Source organism: Triturus cristatus, chromosome 10, assembly GCF_964204655.1.
Source record: "Triturus cristatus chromosome 10, aTriCri1.1, whole genome shotgun sequence".
NCBI classification, from domain to species: Eukaryota; Metazoa; Chordata; class Amphibia; order Caudata; family Salamandridae; genus Triturus; species Triturus cristatus.
Window position 1 is genome coordinate 809,906,113 of NC_140593.1, and position 27,594 is coordinate 809,933,706.

Below are 27,594 nucleotides of genomic sequence, written 5' to 3' on the forward strand. Positions count from 1 at the left end.
CAGAGATGCCTGAGACTGACTATGCAGAGAGGGGGCTGGTCCTACAAAATTTGACATGGCTGCTTTTGGCTCTCAGTCTGGCCCTGTATTTCAGTCTACAGTTTGGAACTCAGGTCCTGAGATTTTTCTGCGTTCTGAGATTTAGCACTTTTATCTTCCGAGATCTGAGAAACTTGAGAGATCGCTGTCTACATTAGAAGGCTTGGGGATGGCATAAAGTATGTGTAAAAGTGCAAAGGTATGAACCATGGACTTAACCCAATTTTCCTGCTGAGGTGGGACACCGCAGGGATGAAAGGATATCACTCTACATAGACAATCTGCTCCTTTATGTGGCTCATCCAGAGACCACCATCCCAATCCCAAGACAACTAAATAACTTCCAAATATTTGGGACATACTCGGGATAAACTATAAACTGGGAGACATCCCACTTGTATCCACTGGCGTCATGAAACGTAACTGTTCCCCAAGAGCTCCAAATACAAACCACGGAGGAGGGCTTTTGGTACTTCGGAATTTATGTCACAAGGAATGAAGAGATGTTTTTGAGGGAAATCAATGCAAACTTTTAGATAGTTTCAGGAGCGATGTGAAGCACCAGAGGGCATTGCCTCAGTCACTGTTGGGCAGGGCAGCGATGTATAAAATGATTACGCTACCAAAACTGCTATACGCACTGCAAAACACCCCATACAAAATACTGGACAATTTCTTTCGATAAGGAAATTTGGCTTGATCAGAGGGGTGTATGACGGAGGCATAGCATTGCCAGATAGTAAAAATAGTACTGGGTCTTGCAATTAGTCATGATAAACGAGTGGGACTTTGCCACACTGGAGTAAAACGTGTTGAAAGTGGCTAGACATGCCATGGGAAACAGGGGCTATCCGGTAGTCCTCTATAGAAAGCGACCAAAAATTGTGTTACTGATTTACACTCAAACAGTGACATGAGTCTGGAAGCAGGCCACGAGATATTTGGATTGGGAATAGAAGCTTACTATGGATCCTCTACTATAGGCACCAATGCCCTTTTGCAAGTGGGACAGCTGGAAGGGGTTGCCAGGTGGGGCATGATAGGAATAGGTACACTAGGGATATTTGGAACAAGGACAGCTTGATGTCCTTAGAACCACTGAAACTGAACTACCAATTGGGGGAATACAAGGTGTTCCGATTTTTTAAAATGAACCCATATTGCACAGGACACAATAATTGAGGAATCTTCGCCGCTAGAAGACCGAGTACTGAGCGAAACACTAACCGGGAAAGTGAGATCTCTGATATATAGGAAAATAATGCACGACTCCCCGGATATTATGGTCAAATTAAGAGCAGACTGGGTAAAGGCTATGGGTTAATTTGAAGACAGGGAATAGCAAGAGGCTCTACAAGCCCCCCGAGAAGTTGCGATACAATCTGTGTTCCGCCTGATTCAATTGAATATATTGCATAGGTCATACCACACTTAAAAAAAGCATGCTTGTAGAGAAGCAAATCTACCGAAGAAGAGGGATGTGGAAAATGGTCTGGAAACCCTGGGAGCTATACAGGAACATAGCCTTAGGGAGGCGGCTGCACCAGGGAAGGAAGCGTGTGGGAGAGAAGTGAGGGGGAAGAGATGTTAGTGGTGTGAAGCATGATAGCACTGATCATGTATATAAATTAAAACCTGTCAAATGTCTGGACGAAAAGAATGTCTGTTTTTTTTGGCATGGCTTAATAGCCTGACATAGAGATCTGCTGTCTAGCGCCTTGACATATAATCTCTATGTATCTTAATGAATAGCTCTTCTGCCTGCAGGTTGTATATGTGTGATCTCTGTAATCTGATAAATAGTTCTACTGTTTAAGGCATGGTTATGTAAAGTCTGTGCTGATTTAGAGATTACTTTATTGCCTGATTATAGGCCTATAAAATGTGTATGATGTGAGACACAGCTTTGCTGGGCTAAGCCTGTGTTGATCAGATCTGTGTAACTAGTTCTCTTGCCTACATCTAGGGCTCTTACAGTTTCTCTAGCCTGGCCTAGCAGTCATTTTTCCTGCCTTCCTGCCCTAAATCTCACCCTTCCAGAACAGTTGACTCAGAGACAGTGCTCTACTATCTTCGGCCCAAGGTAGTCAAATAAATACAACCTGTAATATGGCTGCTTTGTAGTTCTTGTAAAATATTGGATTGCAGCTGTATATTTTTGCAATATAAAACCCCATGTTCCTTTTTCTTATGTTTTTGAACTGAACATGACTTACAGTTGGGATAAATGAAAAAGTCCTTTGGCTGTAAACCATCTCGTCAAGATTCTTTTTTGGGGACACTCATTACAGTACACCAAAAGATAAGAAAATAGAGAGGCTTGCTAAATATTTTTATATTGCTAATACTTGTTATAGCGTGAGTGGCAAAGTCAGCCGAAAGTGTATGTTGCCAGTAAGTCTGGTTGTTTGGCTGGTGTATATTCTAGGCAACATCTCTTTATTTTTCCACTTCCAGTGGCACATGCATGAGTAGTAATCAGTGAGTAGTAAATGACTGTGCCACCCTTATCCTGTGTCTGATTCTCTCTACGAACAGGAGGCAGCCTTAGCACGGTCCCGGATTGTGGGAGTGTTGCCCTTGACATGCTTTCTCTGCGCAACTTCGCCTCCAACCCCGAGATGGAACAGGTCGTGGTGCTGACACTGACTGGAAAGGATGCTATGAAAGGCGCTGGAGCTCTCCTACGCTCAGTTCTCCGCCCCACTACCAGAAAGCAACTCCTACACCTGGGTGAGGCCAATGAAAATTGAAAGAATCAGTGTTTGTTATTTAGAGATATATTAGATATACTGTAGATTATCACTCTTAAAACAGACTTTTAGGCTGGCCATCTTCTGCTTTTGCCAAAGTAGGATTGAAGATAAAGTATGTCCAGGACTCTCCCCAGATCATAATTTCAATTGCGGCTATATGTTTGTTTTATTTGTTTATTAGTTTTACGTCACAGCAGTACCCCCAAAGTTGGAAACCAATGACACTCGCATGGTAGCAACATAGGACATGAGGCTCACACTTTTACATCAGTGAAAAATGCAAAATGATAAATCGGCTCACAACAGCCAGTGTTTTTGTGCACAGACTTGTCAATGTCACAATGTCAAACTAGGTAACTAAAGCATAAAGCATTAGTTCTACGTGGGTCTGGTCTTTCCTATGCTCTCCTCGACCCAGTCTCAGATCGGGGGCCAGCACATCTGCAAGTGGGTTTCGCAATAGTTGTGATTTTCAAATATGGATGGCGAGAAGCTAACCTCTACTCAATTTTACCTGGTGGTTGCAGGTGGGGCTCATCTGCATTCATTTTTGAAGACAGGCAGTTATTTTTCCATAACAGACATTGATCCAGAGCAAGGGAGAGAGAAAATCTCAAAAGGAAAAGAAGACGGAAGAGAACGATGGAAAGGTGGTCACAAATGGAGAAAGCAGGGAGAACTAGGAAGGAAAAAGAAACTGTAAGAATGTGATAAAGAGGCAGGGAGAAGTTGGTGGTGGATTAGCAGGGCATGAGATGGAATCATGACTAGGGAGCCTTGGTGTCTGGCACACTAACTTTCCTTAGTGCCCGCCGTGGGCATCTGAGCAAAAGTGCGGCCCCAGCACTTATTCTTTTACAAGTTAAGCACAGGAGATAGCCATATGGTCTATACACTAGAATGTCAATATCTGAGTGTAGTACAATGTTCTGTCATCTTTAGGAACAATTCTCTACCCTATGAGTCTGTTTTTCTGGCCTTACTCTATCTTCCCTTCACTCGCGACCCCACCCCCAAAAGCCGCTGTAATGTCATCCCCGAGCCATGCTAATGGATGAATACACACTCAATTTCTCTCTTTCTCATGGAGAGCAAGGCTCCTGCTAATTGTCCACCTTTATACATCTTTTGCCCATTTTCCTCTGGGTTATGGCTCCACTGATCTCCACTCCATGTGGATATTTTTATTTTTTTTAAGCAAAAATATATTTTAACTGTGTAACTTGAGCTTGTTTGTTGGAATATATTTTGTAAGCTTTACAGTATAGACCCTTGTACAGATCATGCATCAATATGACCTTTTTTTCAAGTCTGTAGACAAGCTATGACTATCAATGGTTTGCGCATGGCCAGTCATGAATAACCATATTTTCACCAGGGTTTTGACCACATATGTGACCCAGGAAATAGAACACGTCCTTGCCCCAGTGTCTTTTTTACTTTGCCCTGAACATTCCAATTGAGCAGTGCTGATAAAACAGGTGATAGGCTCTTGATCATCCTTTACTCCATTTGTTTTGCATTACTTTTCAAGTTTTTTTCTTGGGCGCTACATGAGACGTTGTTAGTACCTGAGCCATCGGGCATTCTCACATACTGTTTGCATATTTAATTCTTAGCACATAGCTTATTCTTTACTTAGCATCAAGCATTCGTAAGACGTGTTTCTTTTCTTCAGAAGGCGAAGACTAGTTATGGAACTCATTTACTGCCACAAGAACACAAATTTATATGTGTAATTGTTTTCAGGACCACCAAGACAAGTAAGAAAGGGTAGCATACTACAGTTGTCCAGAAGCAATGAATACACACTTGGCAGAATAGTTAGCAGGTAAGCCCTATAAATACTATGCACACGTCATGCAGTACTTCTTAAAATATATTTCACTTATGATTTCCACAAACAATGACAGTGCCACCCTCGATTGTGAATTGGTGTCAAATAAGTTAGACCATAGAACAGCAAAGGAGGATGATCTTGGGTCTAAATGGATTCTCTGGGAACTTATATAACGCTATGGAGAATCAGAATTGCCAAAGACTGTTGTGTCTATGAAATGACAGGAAAAGACAGGGGCTAGCACCGCCAAATTTCAAGGAGGGTATACCTATACAGCTGACATCTACAAAAAAACACTTGCAATGCAATAGGTCTCACATTTACGAGACTTTGAGCTATTGACCTATTGGCATTGTAAATGACAATGCCTTTTATTTATGTGTTGTTTTTAAAACAGATAAATAAAAGGCATTGCCATTTACATTGCCAATAGCTTAAACTCTCGCAAATGCAAGACCTATTGCATTGCAAATGCGTTAGGTGCCCGTGCTATAATTTTTTTTTAAAGCGGTAGGAGAGATCGTGTCCCAACAGCAGGCAGGACAAAGCTACTTGAGAAAATAGTGCTTTGAGGCTGTAATTAAAGCCTACCGAGTAACAACACATGTAACATGGGGTGTCGCCATGGAAGGTTACAAAATGAGACAAGGCGGTACTAAGGAGGGACTACTAAGCCTATTGACCAATGAACAGCCACAGTTTACAGTGGACAATGACACAAGCCAATAAAAAGAGTGGACTGAGCTTCAAGTCCCTACCGAATTCAGCATGCCTCGCAAGCAGCGCATGCGCTGCCCAGACTCGACCTAAAAAGGATTGGCAGAGAGACCGATGTGGGTTGCCTCGTTCATTCTCACTGCTGAAAAGAGTTCAGATTGCTAGAGAGTAGATATTCTAAGGTGGATGCCACCTTACAGACCTGACTGATTATTTTCTTCTTACTTGGACGGTGTTCTAAAGCTATAATTTCACAATGGGGGTGTCATGGAGTCTTTTTGCCAAAAGATGGTTTGAAGATGAGATTTTCACAGTTGTGTACACAGCACAGCTACACAGTGGGCGTGGAAGCAGATTTTGAAAACACAGATATTGTTTTTGACTTCTTTTGAATCTCGCTAGCCCTGGTGCACATGATAGACCCAGTGAAGTGAACTCTGCCTTTAGCGATAGTGTTATAGTTTGTATAAGAACATAAATTGCTTGAAATAAGTTCAGGCTATAAAACTTTAGTTGGTACCTGTTCTCTACAACTGATTGTTGATAGTGTGTATTTCTTGCCAATTGAAGTGCACTGATGCCACCATTAGCCATTTCAAGACCTTTGTTACTGTGGGTTTGAGAACATCGTTTAGAAACATGTACTGAAGAAAGCCTCCTTCATATGGCAAATGTTAGTAAATGCTTAAATGTCCTTTGCAGCGATGTGGAAGAACATATTAAGTTTGACAAGCACCACCAAGTGTTAGTAGATTAGGGCTTTTGCTTTGTATCAACACCATTGAGAAGCTTTTTCTCATGTATCTGTACATTCATTTTAGATTATTGATATGTAGCATTGCCACAAATATGATCTCAAAAAGGAAAAATCTAAAGTTTATTCCATCTTTTAGGTCTTGAAAGTCATTGACTTGCTTTGCAAGACCACAGGTGACATCTTCTGGTAGAAAATGTGTGTCATTTGAGACATAAAACTCTTGACTGGTGAAAGGTCTTGAGGAATTTCTATGAAATGTAAATGATGTTCTCCCAAAAGAACACCTAGTGTCCCCTTGTTTTAAGCCGTTTGGGAAGTCTCACTCCCGTCAGGGTGGAATGTAGGATGGTCTTTATCAAACTCGAATATGCTTGAGGTACTTTTTCACTACTTCAACCAAAGGAAATATTGTTTTTGGTTGGGGTGCTGCTGAAACAAAGGCCTGAAATGTTCTGGTATCTTAAAGCTAAGATAACCCACACAACGTACTATACTCTGGTTTTGGAACTTTCATAGATTTAAACTCTTGAATTCTTCCCCATCATCAGGCTAGGAACCCTTGGTTGTCCATGTTAACATAGCAGTGTAACATTACACTCAACTACGCTGAAATAGCCATAGACCGCATTAGCCTGACTGCAGCTTATGTGACCCGAACTTCAGCCAATCAGCTGCCACAAACCATGGCTCTTTCCCTGACTGAGGCATCAGACATCTAGATTTTCTACCGCATATTCAGTGAGTCAAACACTCTGGTGTCTGTCTGCATTTGAACCGTTTTGGTGATCTTTCAACCTGTTTCAGTTTTTTTCTTCACAGGTCCATACTGCCTCTAACACCAAGAAAATATTTTTACCACTGTTTTTTCTTGTGACTGCCACAAGTAAGAAGTATTTTGACTTGGCAGAGGGTTCAGAGAAGAAGTCTCTGTTGAAGGCTTGTAAAGCTTGTGGAAAAATTAAAATCTACTTGGATGATCCTCATACCAAACATCTCTATGGCCTGCATCCTGGTCACAACCCTAAAAAGTCTGACATTTATAAAGCATTCTCCATGAAGACTATAAACGAAAGGTAAAGAAGATGGGTTCTGAATACGCTTGAGGAGTAGGCAGAAGCATCCATCTCTGGTGTCGGGCAAGGGCTTCTAAAACCACAGAGAAGTCAAAGACTAAGACTTCCAAACTGACTAAAGGACCTTTTGATTCTGCCACTAATGGTGAGATGTCTGGTCATCATCTGTCAACTGAAGCCATAAAGAAGGAGAGGAATGTGCCCAAAAAAGCATACACATAAAACCATTAGGTCAGTTCTTGCAAAAAATTGGCGCGAAATAAAATAAACATTTCTTCGGAATCAATCCAGTCACGTGACAAATGGTAAACATTGGAGTGAGGAACGAGATCGACAATAATAGTGTCTACTTTACTGTAGGAAAGTGCCTGTTTTTGACATGGTAACCCCCACTTTTTGCCTGGAATTTGAAGCAATTTTGGCTGAAGTGCACTGGGTTCCTGCTAACCAGGTCCCCAGTGCCAGTGATCTTTCCATAAAACACGGTAACTGTTCAATTTGTACCCCAGTTGGCAAGACCTTTAGAACCTCTGTAGGTCCCTAGTGACTGGTACCCCTGGTACCTTGGGTATAGGTACTAAAGCGGGTCCCTAAGGGCTGCAGCATGTATTGTGCTGCCCTAAGGGGCCTACCACCAAACTCATGCAGACTGCCATTGCTGGCTGTGCGAAATGGTGCAAGCAAATGTGAAAACACAACATGGCACACACCTGGTGTGCCATACCCACAGACACTGCATGCAATATCTGTAAATCATATAGCCCTAAGGCAGGGTGCAGTAAACTACATGCGAGGAGATATCTGTATGAGCAGATATGAACCTGTGCTGTCTAGTTCAATTGGGAGATAGTACCTGGGACAAACTGGGCACTGGGCATTACGAGTTCCCCAGATACTTGATGGCTTCACTAAAATCTATGGTGTTTGATATCAAATACCTTGTATTAATAAATCCATACTGATGCCAGTCGTGGATTTATTAAGACATGCACCCAGAAGGCACCTTAGAAGTGCCCACTGAAAAACTAGCAGCCTCTTAGTGTGCTGACTGACTAATATCTTCCGGCCTGCCACCACAGACAAGTTTCTTATCCTCTGGAGAGAGTCAGAAACAATGCCTGCTCTGGCAAGAGGTGTTTACACCTCCTCCAGCAGGGTGGCTAGTGAATTTGCATACCAAGGCCAGAGGCTTCAAAGCCTCTGCCGCCTTTGATATTGCAACCCTGGCTTCCCTCCAGACCAGGGTGATGCCAGCCCCTTCCCGAGGCTCATCCGGCAAAAGACAGGAAGGAAATTTGATATGCTAATAGGCGTGTTGCACACCAGGCAAGTTACACCCATAAGGTGGGCTACCTGATGTGGTCCACAAAAGAAGGATTCCACCATATTGATTTTCATGGAATAAGGAACTTTGGAACAGGGTTATGCCCACTCCCCACAGGAAGTGGCCATATAGGTGGTGTAGTGAGCCCAAGGGTAAGTAGCCCATTGGCTACTACCCTTAACGTCCCTTAACACCCCTAAATTCAGTATTTAGGTGGTCCCCTGACACCAGGATCTCATATATACCTGACTAAAAAAGTATAAGGACCAAGAAGAGCCGTAGAGGCGAGAACACTGTACCAAGTGTGGACCTTTGGTGCCAAACCGTGCCTGCCTGCTCATGGCCTGACAATTGCAACAACCGGACTTGTCCTGTATCTGTCCATCCTCCAAAAGCCTCAGAGGGCTGACAGTGTTTCGCCAACCAGCCACAATCTCCCTTGAAGTGAAGGAGCCACTTCCCTGCAACCTGCAGACACTGACTGTAACGTCCGGTTCAGCGTTCTGCTGACCACCAGGCCCACCAATGCAGTAGCCACCCAGGAGGAGTCACCATGCTCCGAAGGGTCAGATCTGTCTCCCTAGGAAGTTTGGAGATTCCAGGATTCCCAGGAGTTGCCCTGCACCAATACCTGGCGTATCAAACTTATTGCAACAACCAAGGCTTTTTTGCAGTCTAATCTGGTCTCCGACACCACCAAGGCCGACCAGCTGATGAGGGGCATCAGCATCATCAAAGGTCTGCACCTAAAGTGGCTCGGCTGTCCTGTTTTGTCCCCCTTTGATTGTCTGGCCAAGCGCAGTGTGCACCCATTGACACACGGGAACAGTTGACAAAAACTCTCTGCACCTGTGCACCCTGGTCCGAAAGCACGAACACCGACTGAGCCACCCTGCTCCTAAGACCCTCATGAACTGAGCCCCCTGTTGTGAGCTCCCTGACTTGTCCCCAAGTGCCCCTCTGCAGCCTGTTTGTAGGTGCCCCCCTTTGTCAACGGTGTAGCACGCAAGACTGCCAACCCATCCAGCACTCTGCACCCGTAAACTCCAGGGCAGGTCAACCAAACTGCTGGTGGATCTTGTGACCTTGACCCCTTTGCCCCTTAAGTCCTAAAGAGGACCCCAGATACGATTGCAAATTCCTGTATGCATTTTATGTTTCTTTCTTCATAGGAAAGCATTACAGCGTACAAGTGCATTTGTGAGACATTTTTGCTTAACTGTAAAAATTGATAAATCAAAAAGTACTAACCCAATTACGATGTTCTTGGTGTCAAAAATTCTATAAAATACATGTTATTTTTCTAAGTTAGTCTTGAGTTTCTTCCTGAGTGTGCGTCTCATTTATTGAATCTGTGTGTACAACAAATGCTTAACACTACCCTCTGATAATTCTAAACGTCTCGCCGATTCTATCACAAAAGAGAGCATTTGGGATTATTAATTTAAACCCTGTAAACCGATAAGGGTCGTCTGGACATTCTACAAAGTGTTAAGTCTCACAGGGAGGGACGGGGGGCTTGATGGGTCCAGCATACGGGCCCCAAACTTAAGCTAAAGACAAAAGGTATGCTGTTCCTAGGGAGATGGAGGGAGGAAGAAGGTGTCAGACCACGTCAACGATGGCTGTTATTGGTAGGTTCTAGACAGGAAAATGTAGTTTGTGCTCGTCCAGGTATAGCTCCAATAAGGAGCAAGGGCCCTCACACACCCGAGGGGTGTCATGCTTCATCATAGGGCAGCTCCTTGTTGGGCCGGCGCTGCAATGCCCAACGGGCCCCGCAGGGAGGCTCTTTGCTGGAAGTCTTCTCGGTCTCGGTCTCACTGAAACTGTTTTTTGGTTATCTATCTGTGTTGGATTTAATAAACCTCAACAAATATCTAAAAAAACAGAGTTTTCACAAGATCACACTTGTTGAAATACATACCATACCTCTGTAACTTATTGGCCTGGTTAGTACACAGGGAAGAAGGACAACGAGGAGTCCAAAACTTCTGGACATCTGACAGGTGCCTCATCAAAATGGGGCCTCATCTTGAATCCCTGCATGGCTCTAGGGGGCGGGTTCACTCCCCGGGAGACAGAAAACATCATGAGGAAGCTCCCGGCTCAGACGAACTCCCCGGAGGATGTGGTCCTGGTGGGCCAACATTGGAGGTGCAAGAAATACAAGAAAACATTACGCAAATGCACTCAAGGAAAACCCTGTGGCCTAATGGCGACACCGTGGATATCTTTAAGTGCATGAGAGGCCTGCTGGGGAAACTATACTATAGATGTACCTTGGGCAAGGGAGAACGGCTTCCTGCCACGAGACCTTAGGTTGACCATAGTCACTCTCATTTATAAATAGGATGAGCACACCCCGAGGACTGCTCTTCATACCAACAAATATCCCTACTGAACACAGAGACTAAGATACTGGCCAAAGCGTTCACCAGTCGCCTGTATCAAGTGATAGATGAACTTGTCCATGCAGACCAGTCCGTATGTTTTCCATACAGGATGACACAACATAATTTGCGGCCCCTCTTACAGGTCTTGGCCAGGGCAAGAATTATCATGGAACCAGAAGTGGTGCTGGCCCTTGATGAAGAAAAGGCCTTTGACTCCTCGAAGTGGCCTTACCTTATTGCAGTTCTACGTAAAATGGGGCTGTGAGTAAAGTTCCTGGCCCAACTTAAGTTACTATACACAGAATCCATTGCAAGGTTGAGGGTGAATAGGCTGGTGTCCAGAGAATTCCGTTTGGAGCGATGAACAAGGCAGGGTGTCCTCTTCCACTCTGCTATATGCCCTGGTGGTGGAGCCAGTGGCGGCCGTTATGACTCGCGGGGCGAGGGCGGAGGCAAGGGAGGGCGCGGGGTTGTGCAATACAAAAAAAATAATAATAAAGAAAATATACACTTACCTTGCCACCAGGTCCTGCGTCTCTGCTCCTGTTATCCTCATGGGACTTGAGGAACAGGAATCAAGGAAGAACAGCCAGGCTCCCCTGACCAAACACAACACAACGCTGCAATGCAGCATTGTGATTGGTAAGCACCCAGGCTTCCCTGACCAATCACAAAGCTGCAATGCAGCGTTGTGATTGGTAAGCACCCAGGCTCCCCTGACCAATCACAACACTGCAATGCAGCGTTGTGATTGGTTTTTTGTGTCCTGGTTCGATGCTCAACCAGGGAATGGGGGCCTGGGCATGTTCCTCATGCAGGCTGTAATGCAGCCTGCATGGAGAATGGGGAAAGTGCGCATGACTGGTTTGGGTGGGCCTAGAGGGCCTAACAAACAGTCATTGCGCAATTAGTAGTGAGCAAACCACTCCTCCCCTCCCCTGCCCTGCTCTGAGAGCAGAGCAACCTTGCCCTCCCGCCCACCCGCAAAGGAAATATAAAATGATAGTAACGTAAAGTTATTATCATTTTATATTTCCTTTACTTTGCACTGACCAAAAGCAGTGGAACGACGCTCCTCCGCCATAGCCGAGGAGCCGCCACTGGATGGAGCCCCAGGTCAACTGGTCTCCTTATATGTGGACGACATGCTTCTATGTGTAGCAGACCCACTGTGCTCTATCCCCAGGTTGTTGGAGATGCTACACATTTTTGGGAAATATTATGGGGACTTTACCAATTGGCCTAAATCAGTGGCATATCCACTCACGCCCTGGTGCCTCCGATGGACAGGATGGGTACAATACAGTGGACAACGGAGGGGTTCACATACCTAGGTGTGTATATCACACAAGACCAGTCAGTCTTCATGCACAGATACCTGGGTAGAATACTGGAAAACTATAAGACAGATGTAAAACACTGAAGGGCACTCCCTCTGTTATTAATGGGTCGAGCGGTCCTGTTTAAAATTATCTCCCTGCCCTGGTTCCTGTGTATGTTACCAGGTACCCCTTACAGGGTCCCGGACTCCTCCTTCTGGAGGTGGACAGTATTACAAGATCCCTGCTGTGGGATGGAGGCACCCCCAGAATAGCACTACATACACTAAAAATAACAAGATCCCCAAACAACGGGGGTATAGCCTTACCAAACCTAGGGCTTTACTACGGGGCTACTCACCTTCCGGTAATTAACGATTGGGCATTTGCGGATCAGCTGAAACCCTGTGTGAGACCAGACAGGATGCCAGTGTCACCTAGTGTGTACCCTTGGGACCTTTGCAATGCCACTAAACTGTGCTAGACACCGACCCCAACAGCTGCAGTCATCCAAATACGGAGGGAGGCAAACAAAGAACTGGGATGGGATGACACTAGTAACACCACTGTGGGACTCAAAAATGTTTGCTAATCTGATGGCACTGGACAGTTTTAAAAAATTTGACTTTCTGGCTATATCAAAACTGGGGCAAATATGGAGTGCTGAAGGACTGTTCTCCTTTAAGAACTCTAACGACAGTACAAGGTGACTGAGTCCCAGCAATTCCGTTACTTACAGCTTAAACAATGGGTATAGGCCCCTCTTAGACTCGGTCTGATAGGCCCCCTACATAAACACTAAATATCCCAACTATATAAGACACTGATCACTAACACAAATGACTACTTGGCTAACCTCAAATACAAATGGGAAGCTGATCTTGGAGCCCTAGAGGAAGGAGATTTAGGAGAGGCCTGCCAGTACCTAAGGAAGGCGGCGATTAGAGCGGGCTTCCACTTAATACAACTTAAAATACTCCACCGGGCCTATTTTACAAGAACACATCTGTATAAAATGGAAAAAAGCCACGGCTACCTGTTTACGGGAATGCCACTTGTCAGGGTTCCTTATATATACCCTTTGGAGTTGCCTGAAGATCCAGGGGCAGAATGTTCTAATTTGTAAAAACATGGGCCTCTCGGAGCCCGAGGGGGTTTAAATCGCCTCGCGCTCCAAGAGACCTTTGTTCCCAGCAACAGCTGTGAAATAAAAAAAAAAAGCATTGGAATGTTGCTCTCCGGGCTTCTACCCACCAGTAAAAGCCCGGAGCACACCATTGGCTTTAATGAAGTGCTCAACGTTCCAATGTTCTAATATTCTGTAATCTTGCTTTGATGGTGGCAAGAGAGAAATTATTTAGTTGTGGGGCACTAAAAATATTCTAAGGGTGGCATGCTGGGCACCAAAATGAACTGGTGCATGTGTGTTAAGGAGATGGTCTACCAAGCTCAGGGCTCCCCCCAAAGGTTCTCTAATATATGGGGCTCATGGGGGGAATTCAGGGAACTTCCTGAGGACATTTACAGTGGCAGGGGTGATGCCCTCTGCATGAGTAGTACGAGACATTGGGTAGCCGCAGTCTCGCTGAAGGTCCAGGCATTGGGCCCCATGCCCGATCATGAACTGGACTAATGTGATGCTCGGTGGTGCCCAGAAATGTACGTCTACTCTCGTTATACATGTGCTAATGTGTGCCCTACCTGAAGAATGCCATGTTTTTGTAGTGTGGTGAATTATAAGAGTTTGAAATTAAATAAAAAGATTTTTTAAACTTTTAAGTTTGGACATTTGGACATCCTTGAGGATCCACGTAGATTCTTACAGCAGGTTAAACAGCATCCACTATTAAAACCTACAATCTAAAATGGAATCTTTTGCTTAATAGACAAGAAAAAAAATAACTTTATAAGCCTGTCAAGGTCAGATCCTGCCTTTTCTCCTGAAATTAGCCAGTTTAGGGCTCGGTTATGCCTCAATAAAAGTAAACCCTGCAGCCATCTCCAGGTTTCTAAGAACATCTAATTAGACTACTCTATTCTTGGAAAAGGTCATCAGTAATTCATCAGAGATTTATTCAGGTTCTTCACTCAAAAAAACGAAATTGTCACCAGTATGAGCGCTAAATACGGTTTTAACAGTGTCAATGAGATCACGCTTCAAACCAATTATTTTTTTTTTAAATCCTTTTCTTGGCAACCTTTAAACAGATACAGTTTTAAAATAGTCTATGATTCGTAGACAAGATGTTGCATAGCATACAGTAGTGAATCAAGTTTGCCAGAATATATCATTAACGTAATCTCCCAAATTATCCTCCCGTCCACCCCCTTAAGTTAACTTCCCATCCTATCCATCCCCAACCCAACTTGTTCCTTCTAAGTGCTTGAACGGGCAGTCACTGTGCTAGATGTGCGATCACAGACTTCTTCGTCAAATCAAACAGTCATGTTCAGCTCTATGCTACTCTGTCTAAAAAAACTGGCTATAAGCGTACCTGATTCAGTCCATCTACAATGGGGAGAATAAACCAGTAGGATAGTGTGGCTGTATTGGGACGCTCAAGGGGGGCGTGTATCATCTTTAATAGTGAAAGAAAACTTCCCCGCCAAAGTATCGCAGTCCAGGGCAATGTGATGTTTACATAAACCTGCCCTCTCTTCCTTATTAAGGTGGACACTTTCAGATGTCAACCTGGGGGTAGCCACCTCGTCCCAGGAGTGTGATGTTGGCGGTGCAGGGTTTTTCCACCTTATTGTAATGAAATCTCGTCAGTAGTAGGGTCAGGTCGAGAAATTTAGTCGAGGCTCTGTCTGAGTGTGAGTGAGGGAAAAGCCTAACTGGAACGCCTCCAAGAAATTATTTAAATGACACCCTGTGACTTGGTAGAGTATGGTAGAGATTCCGGTCCTTAACTGGTTAGCGACCCACACGACCATAGTATATGGAGGAGATCTGTGTCAAGGTAGCGGCATCAGGGGCAAAGTGAAAAGGGTAAATCTTGGAGATGTGATGAGGGGTAAGATATGCTCTGTTAAGAACATTTAATTTAATATATTAAAAGCGTGAGTTACTAGATACCTTATGGAGATATAACAGAATGTGCCACCACTCTAAATCGTGCAGTAGGTGGCCTATGTCATCTTCCCATTTTCCTTAAAGGGGAGATCTGGTTCTGTCCCAATATTGGAGGTGAGCTTGTTATAACCAGGGGACTGGGTGTGTGTTATCCCTTAACGTATAAAGTGCTTGAATGACCGCATTGATGAGGGGGGGGCGTCGCACCAAGAATACCGTTCCCAGCAATTGTTTGATTTACGCGTAAGTGAGGAAGTGGCCGGGATGGATCGTGTAGTCCGTCCGGAGTGTGGCGAACATTAGTAGGTCACCAATGGAAAATAAATCAGAAAGAGTAACAATTCCCTGTTCAGCCCATGCCTTTAAGTGAGATAGGGGTATAGTGTAGTTGAAGGCTATAGCGCTTGTGAGAGGGATCGCGGAGGCATAGAGGGATCTATGTTTGTGAGCATTGGAAGCAGTAAAATGCTATGTAGTGCAGGGATTAGATCCTAGTGAAGGAGGCCTTTAGTGAAAGGGTTATGGTATGTATCAAACCTCGACTCTGTTTCTCAACAGCGAGACAGTCAAGAGAATGTCCCGCTAGCCAGCGAGTTGGCCATTGAAGTTGACCTGCAAGAAAATCTTGTTCAAAATCTGAGAGTCCGAGGGCTTCTATTTCAGTTGGGAGTTTAAGTGTGGCCATTTGCACTCGTCTGCTAACCTCACGCCAAATCAAATCACTGAGTATTGTTTGAATCCAAGTCCCGAAAAAAAGGAACGAGGGGGTGTTAAAGAACGATTGACAAACAAATATAGAAGGCGGGAAGAGCTAACATTTTAATCAACGCTATCTGATCCATGACTGATAGGGGTAATGTTGACCAAAAGGCAATTTGCGTCTTCAGTGACTGAAGTGCTCTGCCTGTGTTACTATCCTGTAAATCCTCCAGTATACGACATACATTAATCCTGAGTTATTTGAATGTGACAAGTTCTCCAGTAAGTCAAGAATCTAGAGGAAGAGAAGCTGGGATTGTATAACCAGAGCTGAGGGGAAAGATGTAGGATTCGGACCAATTAACTTTGAGTCCAGAGATCCCTGCGAAATCCGCCGAAAAATGATCTATAGGGGTAAGATCTAGTTGGGCATCTCAACCAAAAGAAAGTGTATTGTCAGCATATAGTGATGCTGTATGGAGGGTGATCCTAATAGGTATAGCCCAGTGTGTGTCCTGATGTCACAGTTGAATCGCCAGTGGCTCTATTGTTATTGCAAAAAGCAGTGGCGAGAGAGGGCATCGTTTGCAGGTGCCTCTGCCTATGGGAAAGGAGTGTGAGATACACTGCCCTATCTTGACCCTAGCAGTCAGGCCACACATGTAAGGCAGATTAATTTACACCAGTTGGGGCCAGCACCTAATCCTCCAGCACATAATTCCAGCGAAGAGAGTTGGAGACCCTCTCCAGATATAGGGCAATATACACAGTCCTTTGGAAGTTATCCAAAGAATTTGCTATGACATCCCAAAGGCTTCGTAGGTTATGTGAGGTGCTACGACCTGGAATGATGCCCATTTGAATTGAGAGAATTAAGGAGGTAAGATGTGAAAGCAACTGATTAGCCAGCAATTTCGTGAGGATCTTAAAATCAACATTAAGGATCGATAATGAACCATAGGAAGGCAATTCCATTGTGTATTTGTGGAGTTTAAGTATCGTAGACATTATGTCTGGTAAGTATCTCCTGTCCAAGGAGGTGGCAAAGAGCTGAAGTAGCCAAGGAGCCAGCTGGGGAGCAAAGAGGGTATAGCATTCTGATGGCATTCCATTCGCATTTGGGGTCTTTCCCCGTAGCAGTTTGTTTAAAACCGCTTTGACATTTTTGCAGTGACAATGGTAGATCGAGGTCTTCTTTAGCTGGAGGAGAGAGCTGAGGTAATGTAAGCTGGTTGAAAATAGCAACTATAGTTGCAGGGGCAGAAACCGCCAGGGGTGTAAAAAAAGTCTCATAATAGGTGCCAAATGCATCATTAATGGTTTATAGGGAAGTCTGTGTTTCATAACTAGGGGGAGAGACAGTCTAAGTGGAGTACGACTTGGTGGCCTCGGTCTGGCAAGGTGAGCCAAAAGCCGAGCCGCTCTATCACCCTCTTTGTGGGACCTGCCCGGTAGGCGTTATAATCAAAGCAGCGTAATTTTTCTATGGTGTAAAAGAGGGAGTGGTTAATGGGTTTAATGTCTGTTGCTCTGTCTGGATGGGATGGTAGCAACTACTCATGGGAGCGTAGTGAGGTTTCTAGGTGAGTGAGCTCTTCTGCTAATACCTTTCATACTCCTACCACCAATTTAAGGCAGAACCCACGAGTGACCACTTTGAAGGCTACCTATTCTGCCAAATGGGATCAGGCTATGCCCTCATGATTAGCAAAATAAGCATCAATATAGGCATGTATTGAGTGGAGAAACACCTTGTTATCGAGTAATGCTAGCTGTAAACCTCAGGTTGTGATCAATGCCATGTGCCATCCCTAGGTTAAACCTATCTTTACGGGGATATGGTCCGACAGCGTCTTGGCATAATTTTTTTAATAATTCTTTTTATTGCAAGTTGAAAGCAAAGCAACTATTTGTTAATGACACATTAACAAATGCAGGGTATGCATCGTTTACAATATGTACAAAGTTATCGGTAGCATGTGTAGTAGTTCACCACATTCATTGTTTCCCATGTATGGGCGAATCCTCAAACGGCATGCATAACATACCTCTGCTTTTGTTCCAAGTCCCCCGGATCTTGGTCCACTTTTGAGGACACCCTCTTCCCTCGTAAATCACTCTTTCAGCTTACATGCACCAGTCCATGTCATTTTCCCACTCTCGAAGTCTAGGTCTGGCCACCCCCTTCCATTTCTGTGCAATACTGTGTTTTGCCACCATACAACCCAGGGCGATCCAGTTTCTTTCTTTGGATGTAAAGTCGTTGTTGTCCCAAACATTAAGGAGACACCATTGGGGCGAAACCGTTACTTGTTTGCCACACAGTGTCAACATCCTCCCCGTTATTTTATCCCAGTACTTTTGAATAATCGGGCAATCCCACCACTGGTGCACAAAAGTTTCCTCTTGCCCACAGTTCGTAGGGCAGAGTGAAGAATCAGAGACTCCCATTTTGGCTAGTGCCGTACACGCATAGTATGTTCTATGCAAGACCTTTAGTTGTATTAAGCGGAAAAGAGAACGCACTACCACTTCCTTGGGGGACTCTAGTGCTTCTTGCCAGTCTTCATCGCTCATATCTCCCGATATCTTCAACCCATCTGTCCTATGTTTTCCCCAGGTTATCTGGCATATTATTTAATATTTTCTTATAAGATAGTGATATTGCTTTTTTCGCTAAGTAGTGGTCTATATTCCAGGGGGGAGGAGGCCGGGAGCTCATTACCCCTGGGGATTGCTTTTAGAAGTGAGCTACGCACCTGTAAATACTGAAAAGATTCCACTATGCCAAGCTCATAGTTCCTTTGGAGATTGCCAAAGGGAATTATTTCCCCTTTCACCCATAGGTCCCCAACCTTGGAGAGGCCAATGAGGTCCCATTTATCAAACCCAGGTTGTTTAGCCAATAGTCCCAGTTGCACCAACTCCAATAGTGGAGTAGCCAATGTTATCTTATTTTACCACCCCAATGCGGCTATTGCCGTGTGCCATAGTTTGGTTGTTGGGGATGTTGGCGTATGTAGCGGCGCATTGCCTCGCCCTCCGTAAAGTGCTCGGATGTAATTTCCGGATGGCATATTGTATATCCATCCCATATGCTGGATCTGATGTTCGCCAGTGCACCCAGTAGTTTGTAACTGCAAGTTGAGCCGCCCAATAGTAATACTGAGTTGCCAGGAGGGCTATAACCCCATCGTACCAACTTTTTGTGAGCTTAGTCAGTGCTATGCGGGGGATGCCATTATCTCAAAGGAGTGTACGAATCTCCGCGTCAATCTCCTGAAAATACTTTGGTGGAACCAGAAAGGGAGCGTTCTGTAACATATACAAATCGGGGGAGCGCCATCATTTTATATTGCGAAAATCAAAGGAAATGATGGACGGAGTGTTGAACATTGCAAGCACTCACCCCCAGTCAACTGATCTGGGTTGAATCCATCACCGTTCTTTAGCCCACTCTGCCACTCCAGTTCAGACATGGCCATATGCAAATCAGTATGACCCTGTGCCTCATGGGAACAGTCCAGCCCGAACTGCCAAGCCATGTCTTACCTGGACCCAGAATAAAGCTTCCTAGGACCGGTTTCTGGCATTTCAGCCGTCTTCAGCAAGGTTTGCTTGAATCCAGTGGCAAAGTGAGCAAGGGACTCACGTCTGAGCATACCCTGCCAACTTATGGCGAACAAAGCGAAAACCAAAGGAAATGATGGATGGAGTGTTGAACATTGCAAGCACTCACCCCCAGTCAACTGATCTGGGTTGAATCCATCAACGTTCTTTAGCCCACTCTGCCACCCCAGTTCAGACATGGGCATATGCAAATCAGTCTGACCCTGTGCCTCATGGGAACAGTCCAGCCCGAACTGCCAAGCCATGTCTTCCCTGGACCGGAAACAAGCTTCCTAGGACCGGTTTCTGGCATTTCAGCTGTCTTCAGCCAGGCTTGCCTGAATCCAGTGGCAAAGTGAGCAAGGGACTCACGTCTGAGCATACCCTGCCAACTTATGGCGAACAAAGCGAAAACCAAAGGAAATGATGGACGGAGTGTTGAACATTGCAAGCATTCACCCCCAGTCAACTGATCTGGGTTGAATCCATCACCGTTCTCTAGCCCACTCTGCCACCCCAGTTCAGACATGGCCATATGCAAATCAGTTTGACCCTGTGCCTCATGGGAACAGTCCAGCCCGAACTGCCAAGCCATGTCTTCCCTGGACCGGAAACAAGCTTCCTAGGACCGGTATTTCATATAGGGCAGCTTTGCCAAGTAACATGAGAGGAAGTGTCCTCCAATGTCGCACATTGTCCTGTAGCCGACGTAATGGGGGGGCTAAGTTACGCTCATAAAAGACTGCTGGAACTGTTGTGAAATAAATTCCTAAGTATCAAAACCCCGCAGTTACTCTTTGTGCAGCGCAGAGCCTAGGGAGCTTGGTGACCCGGCCGCATTGGACGTATATGAGCGACTTGTCCCAGTTAATAGTGCAACCTGAATATTTTTGGAAGAGGGTAAATATATGAAGAACTCTGTGTATGGAAGAATATGGATTGGCCAAGAAAAGTAGTATATCATCTGTATACAATGAGATACGATCCTCCCACTCTTCTGTCCATTTAAGTCCCCGAAGAAGTGTATCCCCCTGACCCATGTCGCTAATGGCTCTAGCACCAGTGCGAATATTAGCGGAGAGATTGGGCATCCCTGCCGTGTCCCCCTTCGCAGCTCAAATACCTTGGATCATCCACCATTCATTATAACCTGTTCTAGAGGCTCTGTATAAAGAAATCTTATCCATGACACATATTTCTCACCGAATCCATGTCTATCCAAGACTGCAAATAGGAAAGGCCATTCAAGCATATCAAATGCCTTTTCGGCAACTAGCGATACTATCACCGCTTCCTCGCTAATATTCCGGGCCCTGCCTAACACTCCATGGAGGCGGCGCAAGTTAAGCGCGGTGTTTCTACCTGGCATAAAGCCGTATTGATCGGGGTGGATAAGCTTATGCAGCAGGGGGGGTCAAGCACGTTGCTAGGATTTTGACGAGAATCTTCACTTCTGCAATTAGTAAGGAAATGGGCCGGTATGAACTACATTTTTCAGGGGGTTTCCCAGTTTTGTGGATCACGACGATATTGGCCACCTGTTGACTCTCCGGCAGGGAGCCACGCTTAACGCTTTCCGCGTACATCTTCACTAATTACGGAGCTATCGTAGATGCAGTTAATTTGTACAATTCTATCGGTAATCCACTCGGTCCCATTGCCTTCCCTGTCTGTAACGCCCCTATTGCCTGTACCACCTCTCGCTCAGTTAAATCTACCTCCAAGCTTTCCCTCTCTGCTTCATCTAATGTGGGTAAATAGAGAGTGGCCAGCAGCTCTTGGGCCTCAGTCTATGTGGACGTCCCCGCTGGTGTGTATAGTTGACTGAAGTATGCAGCGAAGGCCTCTGCTATGTCTTGTCTAGCTCTACACGGAGGAATCCAATAATGTTAGCTCTGCCTCTATTTGACTAATATCCTCTTCTATTTCTAGTAATTGTTTCATTTTTTTCTTTTTTATGTCCTGCTATGGCAGAAATCCTGTGTCCCCTAATTACTGTTGTGTAGGCTTCTCTTTTATGATTGGTTTCTTAAAGTACCAGGGGTTAAGTGTCGGTATTTGTCTTTTAATGGGAGATGTACCTCCATAAAAGCCACCATTGGCGAGTGGTCCGAGATACGCCTTGGGAGATGGGTCACCTCCTGAAACATCGCAAGTTGGCCTGCCCTCCCAAACATATAATCTATACGGGACAGACTACCTTGAACCCCAGAATGAAAAGTGAACTGACGAGCTGTGGGGTTATAAGCCGTCCACAAGGCCCATAGCCCTCAAGAAATGTTCTAGTGCTTTACCAGGTGCTTCCCTTGGATTGGCCGGCTGTCTATCCCATTCTCCACGTATGGCCGCATTGCAGTCTCCTCCTATAAGAATATCCCCCTCAGGTAAGTTAATTATGTGTGCCCCTAAATCAGCTACTAGAGGCACCTGACTGCCCGATACTTCCATAGCTAACCGCATACTAACTTGAGATACTTTTTACCCCGCACGTTACCTCATATAGCACATGTACTGTATAATTTTCCTCCCTAATCAAATTGGAAAACCCGAAAGTTCTACTCATCAAATGTGTGCAACTTCCCAACCCCTCTCCCCTCCCTGCCTCCCTGCAGTGTGGACTTGAAACTGCCCACCCCCCAACCTGGCAGAGTGCCTGTGTACTCTTACCCATCTTCACAACGTTTGGGAATGCAACCTAGCTGGTCTTTGGTTTATCGCAATTCCTCCCCTTCTATCTAGATTATTTAAGCCAATTGCTACCTTTTAACCTTCTAGACACACACTTGTGTCGGCTATTCGAAACATGTGATAGCCACATGGAATTAAACTCATCTGTCCCCAGTCCTACTGCGGGAACATTCATCTTTTTACTCTGTATATTGATCGTTAGCAAAAGTGTTCCCCACTAGACCAAGTGGGGGTAGATCAACCCTGTTTAAATATCATTGAGACTACTAGTGTCTTGTGAGTACCTCAGCTACTTAGCAGTGCGGGTTTCCATCTCCTCAGCCTCCAAACCTGTGTCTTGTCTGCGGCTCTCCTGCCATCGATCTTGTCTCTGCGCACTCCTGTGAGAGTCAGATCTGTGGGCTCCAACAGTTCTCCAGCCTTCCAGCCACTCCCAGGACTCCCCAGGAGATGTAAAAAACCATGACTTCCCTTCTGCCATCACCCTGAGCTTGGCCTGGAAGAGCATTGCATATTTTATGTTTTTGTCCCTGAGTGCCTTCTTTACCGCCAGAAAGGAGCAGCGTGTCCTCTGAACCTTCATCGTGAAGTCCGGGAAGAAGGATATCATTGAGTTTTCAAACTTTAGTAGAGGAGCAGATTGGGCTGTCTGTAGAATTATGTCCCTAGTCTTGAAGTTGAATATTCTTGCGCGGATAGGGCTTGGGGGCGCACCTGGCTTCGCTGGGCCTCCTGGCAGCCTGTAGGCACGTTCCACTGAGAAATATGGGGAAAGAGCACGGGGCTGTAAGTGATTTTGAACCAGATCCTCGACAAATAAGTCTGCAGCAGGGCCTTCTGCCCTCTCTGGAACCCCGAAAATACGGACATTGTTCCTTTGGGAGCGCCCTTCATAATCCTCCAACTTTGCTTCCAATTCAGTTATGGTGCTTAGGAGCTATTCACGTCCGATTCAAGTGCATTGGTGGTTTTTTGCAGTGTGGAGACAGAATCTTCTATTACTTTAACTCTTTCCCCTAAGTTGCGCAGGTCTGCGCGTATTAGTGTCACCTCAGTGGTGACTGTGTCAATCTGTACTTCAAGCCCCGAACGTACACCTTGTATTGCCTCCATTATGTCATGGAGGGTCAGGGCTTCTTCATCCATTGGTTTTGGTGGGCCATACGCCTCAGACTTCCCCACTGTTACTTCTGCTTTGGAGTGGGCGTATTTTTCCAGATTGGTCTGGTCCGTGGGTTTCGGCACCTTAGGGTTTGACATCTTGTCAGGAGTGCGGTGTGGTTGTTCCCCCCCCCCTCCCCCCTTTCGCTCCTCGCTTGATTCAGAGTAGAACAGTACACTTTCAGGAACAGGCCTCGTTGTGACAGCTGATATTCTGTGGGGGTATATCACATACCTTTTATGTCCTGCAATCAGTTGCGTGAGACCTTCTGGTTATTCAGGGCCAGGAGCTCGGCTTTGGGCCAATGCCTGCTCTCTGTGGTAGTACGATCTTGAGGAGGCCCCGCTGTCCCAGGCCTGCCTGAGTCTCAGTCCCTCCGTCTCCACCTTTTGCGGATGGCAGGGGATCAGGTCGTCCACTATTTTACCACCTGTGAAGCCCTGGGTTTAGGGGATTTGTGACGCACACAGTCAGGCCTTAAGTTTTTTGCGTTTTCAGGACCGGGCTCAGTTTCTCTGCAGGCACGGCCATCTTTGTTACAGCCCCGCCCGGTTCTTCCTTCGCCTTCCGGGTACTTACTCACTCACTTCCACATGCATGGTCAGCACGCCTCCCGCATCAGCATTCAGGTACCGCTGTTCCGTCTGGGGGTGGGGGGGCGGAAACCTAGCGTAGTGCAGCAGGATCCGCTGCCGACGTTCTCTCCCGAGTCCTGCTCCCCGTCTTCCGCAGGGCGCCTACGGCCGCTCCGCAGGGCTGGCGTGTGTCGTCTGTACGGGGTCGCAGGAGTTCGTAACTTTCCCAAGCGGGTCCTTGAGGTATCCCACGCACAGCTGACGGATGATATCTTGGCTTAGTCGGATATTTGGGGGAGATTTCAGGGGAGTTAATGAACGCTGATACGAAGCTTTATCCAAGTGCGGCCATCTTGGGTGCACGCTGGCCACGCCCCCCGTCTTGGCATAATAAGAGGTAGTCGCCATATGTGAGTGTATGTCTAGGTTGGCTACATGCTTATCTATTCTGGAGTAGCTAAGGTAACCTGGAGAATAATAGGAGTAATCACTCCGGGATGGAAACTTTACGCGCATTATATTGTCTAATTGCCGTGCATTGAGCCATGCTCTGCAGCCTTTGATGCTGAGATGGCTGAGGCCTGTGGGAGCGGGGGCATAGAGCGATCTAGACAAGTATCCAACACACACTTAAAGTCTCCTCCCAGCACCCAATGTATTCCAGCCTAATCGAGCCAACAGTCTGACAAAGCAGAAACTAGTCTGGGCAACATTTGAGGTGTAAATGCCTCCGAGTAGCAAGCATAAGCCTTCTAGAAGGCCCTGGAGCAATACATAATGGCTGTCCACATCTGTCTTGGTGGCTTTAACTTGGGCCTTAATCCGAAGCACTACTCCTCCAACAATAGCAGAGAAGATAGTCCCAAAGACTTGACCTCATCATATATTGCAAAGTTTGGAGACCCCAGGGGGCAGTAAGTGAGTTTCTTGTAGAGTAGCTATATCTTCTTTCCATTGGATCAAGGAGGAATTAATTTTGAGGCTTTTATGAGGATAATACATCCTCCTCATGTTCCACGTCTGTAATTCATATTGACTCACAAATGGTATGAGGAAAAGAACCAAAGAGCCAAGTGATGAGTGCTGTGCTGACCGAGATGGAAACTATCAGAACGAAACAGTCGGTTGTGACAAGTTAGTTCTGGTGCCCTAAGAGTGTAAGCCATCTGAGTGTGCGGAACTCCCAACAAAACAATGCCCACAACAAAACAAAGGGGCAAAGGCCCAACACAGAACCCTACAAAGGTAAGTTACTCAGCTAGAACTAAGCAGAGGAACATGGCAGAGAGGGCGAGGTCTGACATCTGAGGGACTAGCAGGCCCACTTAATAGTCAAAAGAAGACATGGAGGAAATAATATTTCTCATACCAGTAACAGTTGCATGGTGAGATGCGTTTGGGTAGACAATAGGAGCGGGTTTCGCCGAAGCCCCACGAGTTACCATTTATAAAGTAACAATGTGCATATATCCACTCCGAGGGAAGGGAGCCACAAACTCTCAAATCCAGGGATATGTCTAAAGCGAGTAGACTTTAAAAGGCTACAGGTAGGGGAGCTAAAGGAAGTCATCTGCTGTTTGCGACTCGATCTCTGGGGTGTTCATTGTGTCCAAGTCAAATGCCACTGAAGAAGCACTGTCGCCAGAATTGCTGGTACATGATATAAACAGGTGGGGTGGCGGATAAGTCCTGTAGCAATGCCAGCACTTTGATTGCTTATTGTTGCTGTCGCCAAGCCAGAGCGTTGTCTCCACAGACGTAGTCTCATAACTGTCACCAAGACTCTTTTCACAGTAGGGTCCTGAGCTATTGCGATCAGTAAAGAGGGCAGCAACAGACCCTCTCGAGCCAGTTCCAGGTTGATTGCAGGTCTGGAAAGAAATGAGTTCTCTGGTGGGCCGAAACTCGTAGTTTAATGGGAAAATGTCATTCATATTTGTATCCCACGGATCCCAGCCTCTTTTTGACCTTCAGAAAAGAAGAGCATTTAAGTTAGATGGAAGGTGCATAGTCGTGGAACATCATCACTTTTGCATTATCGACTCTGATTTGGTCCTTCTTTCGGGCTTCGTACAATTTCAGATCTTGCTCTTTGAAATTGAGCAGCCATGCTATCAATCGCCTCGGAAGTGTTCCAAGCAGCGGCAAAACAAAACAGGATGACAAGGAGGCAGGGGCTACCAGCTTCCACAGCCAATCCTCCGTAAAACTAGGGGTTCCTCTCCCTCCATCCCCACCTGAAGGCCAATAAGACGAATATTATTGCGGCGTGACCCTCCCTCTGCGTCTTCAAGTCTAACTTCCAAAATCTTCAGGTGCTCCAGCACATGTTGGGTACCCTGTGATAGGTCCTGGGTACTAGGAGTGAGGGTATCAATAGTCAAAGTGTTATCAGCCACTTTCTCTGTCAGCCTCTTTAGATTTTTCTCAGAGTATGGTAAAGTCTATAGCCAAAGCATCCACCTTGTAGTGCAGCTTGAGAGTTTGTGATTGCCACCAGGAGGACAACCAATGTCACTGGATGTAGCGAGGAGGCCTCAAGGAAAGGATCTGATGAAGCTATGGTCGTGGTGGTCGTCTCAAGGCATGTGCTGGCTGTTGGCTGCCGTGTGTGCTTCTGCATGCCATGTCTTCTGCCCATAGGAAGTACGGATCTCTAAATGGTCGGCATTTGGTATGTAGAATATAATACAGCATTAGAGCTTAGCTAGCACTTGGTGTGATTAAGGCCTCCGACCCGCCTCATACCCCTTTAATGTTCCATACCACAGTGGGGGGCATAAATGTCAGGGACCCTGTGCGAAGGGCGGTGTCGGGTGGCAGGAGAATGGTGAGCAGGAGTCTTATGCAGATATGTGGCAAAGTCCCAACGGAAGTGCAGCCAGTTCAATAGGTTGTTGAGGATTCCATTCAATTATAGGGTAAAATGCACAATTCGGGGAGTTCCTAGGTTTTCAATGGGCCCACCTAACCCCAGGGACTATTGACAGAGGGGCACACGCAGCCCAGAGTGCAGCTGGTCCATAGGCCCAGCAAGGAAGAATGGAGGGGTTGGGAAGTAGCAGCGTCCATATTAGGGCCAAAAGGGGAAAAAGGAAAAGTCCCCCACCCACTGTGAGCCCTCTGTAGGCCCACATACCCTTTGGTATGTGAGGTGCTGGGTGGGAGTAGCTGCTCCCCATGGCCCAACCAAGGTACGTTGCGCACCGTCTGGGGGAGAGTAATGGAGGGCTGCAACCATTGCTTTGTGCAGCCCTCTCGTGTAATCTGTTAGGCTCCAAGGTGCAAGAGCAGAACCCTGCAGGGGCGCTGCAGGCTATGTCCCTGGCAGTGAAGGTGGGGTCTTGGCACGTCTGTCATATTTTCTGAGGCCTCAAGGAAGCAGGGCTCTCAGCCCAATTCCTATGTGCCCACTAGGGGACGGAGTCAGGCTAGTGGGCAGCTCTGAAGGTTCTCATGTACTCGAGGTTGTTGGGGCCGCCTCGGGTCTCAGATGGCTCCCTCCAACGGTGTAGTGCCAGGATTGTGCAATCCACGTCAGGAGCTCCACTAATCTGCAGCCGC

The 27,594-nt window shown here is 46.0% G+C and overlaps 1 protein-coding gene across 1 annotated transcript in view; it reads left to right on the plus strand.

The window, feature by feature from the left end:
* DNAAF8 (dynein axonemal assembly factor 8) overlaps positions 1-27,594 on the plus strand; it is an 816,395-nt gene that overhangs the window by 391,921 nt on the left and 396,880 nt on the right. The window contains exon 20 of the mRNA XM_085628378.1: positions 2,578-2,772. Within this exon, the coding sequence (XP_085484504.1) occupies positions 2,578-2,772 (195 nt within the window). The remainder of the gene's footprint in view (positions 1-2,577; positions 2,773-27,594) is intronic.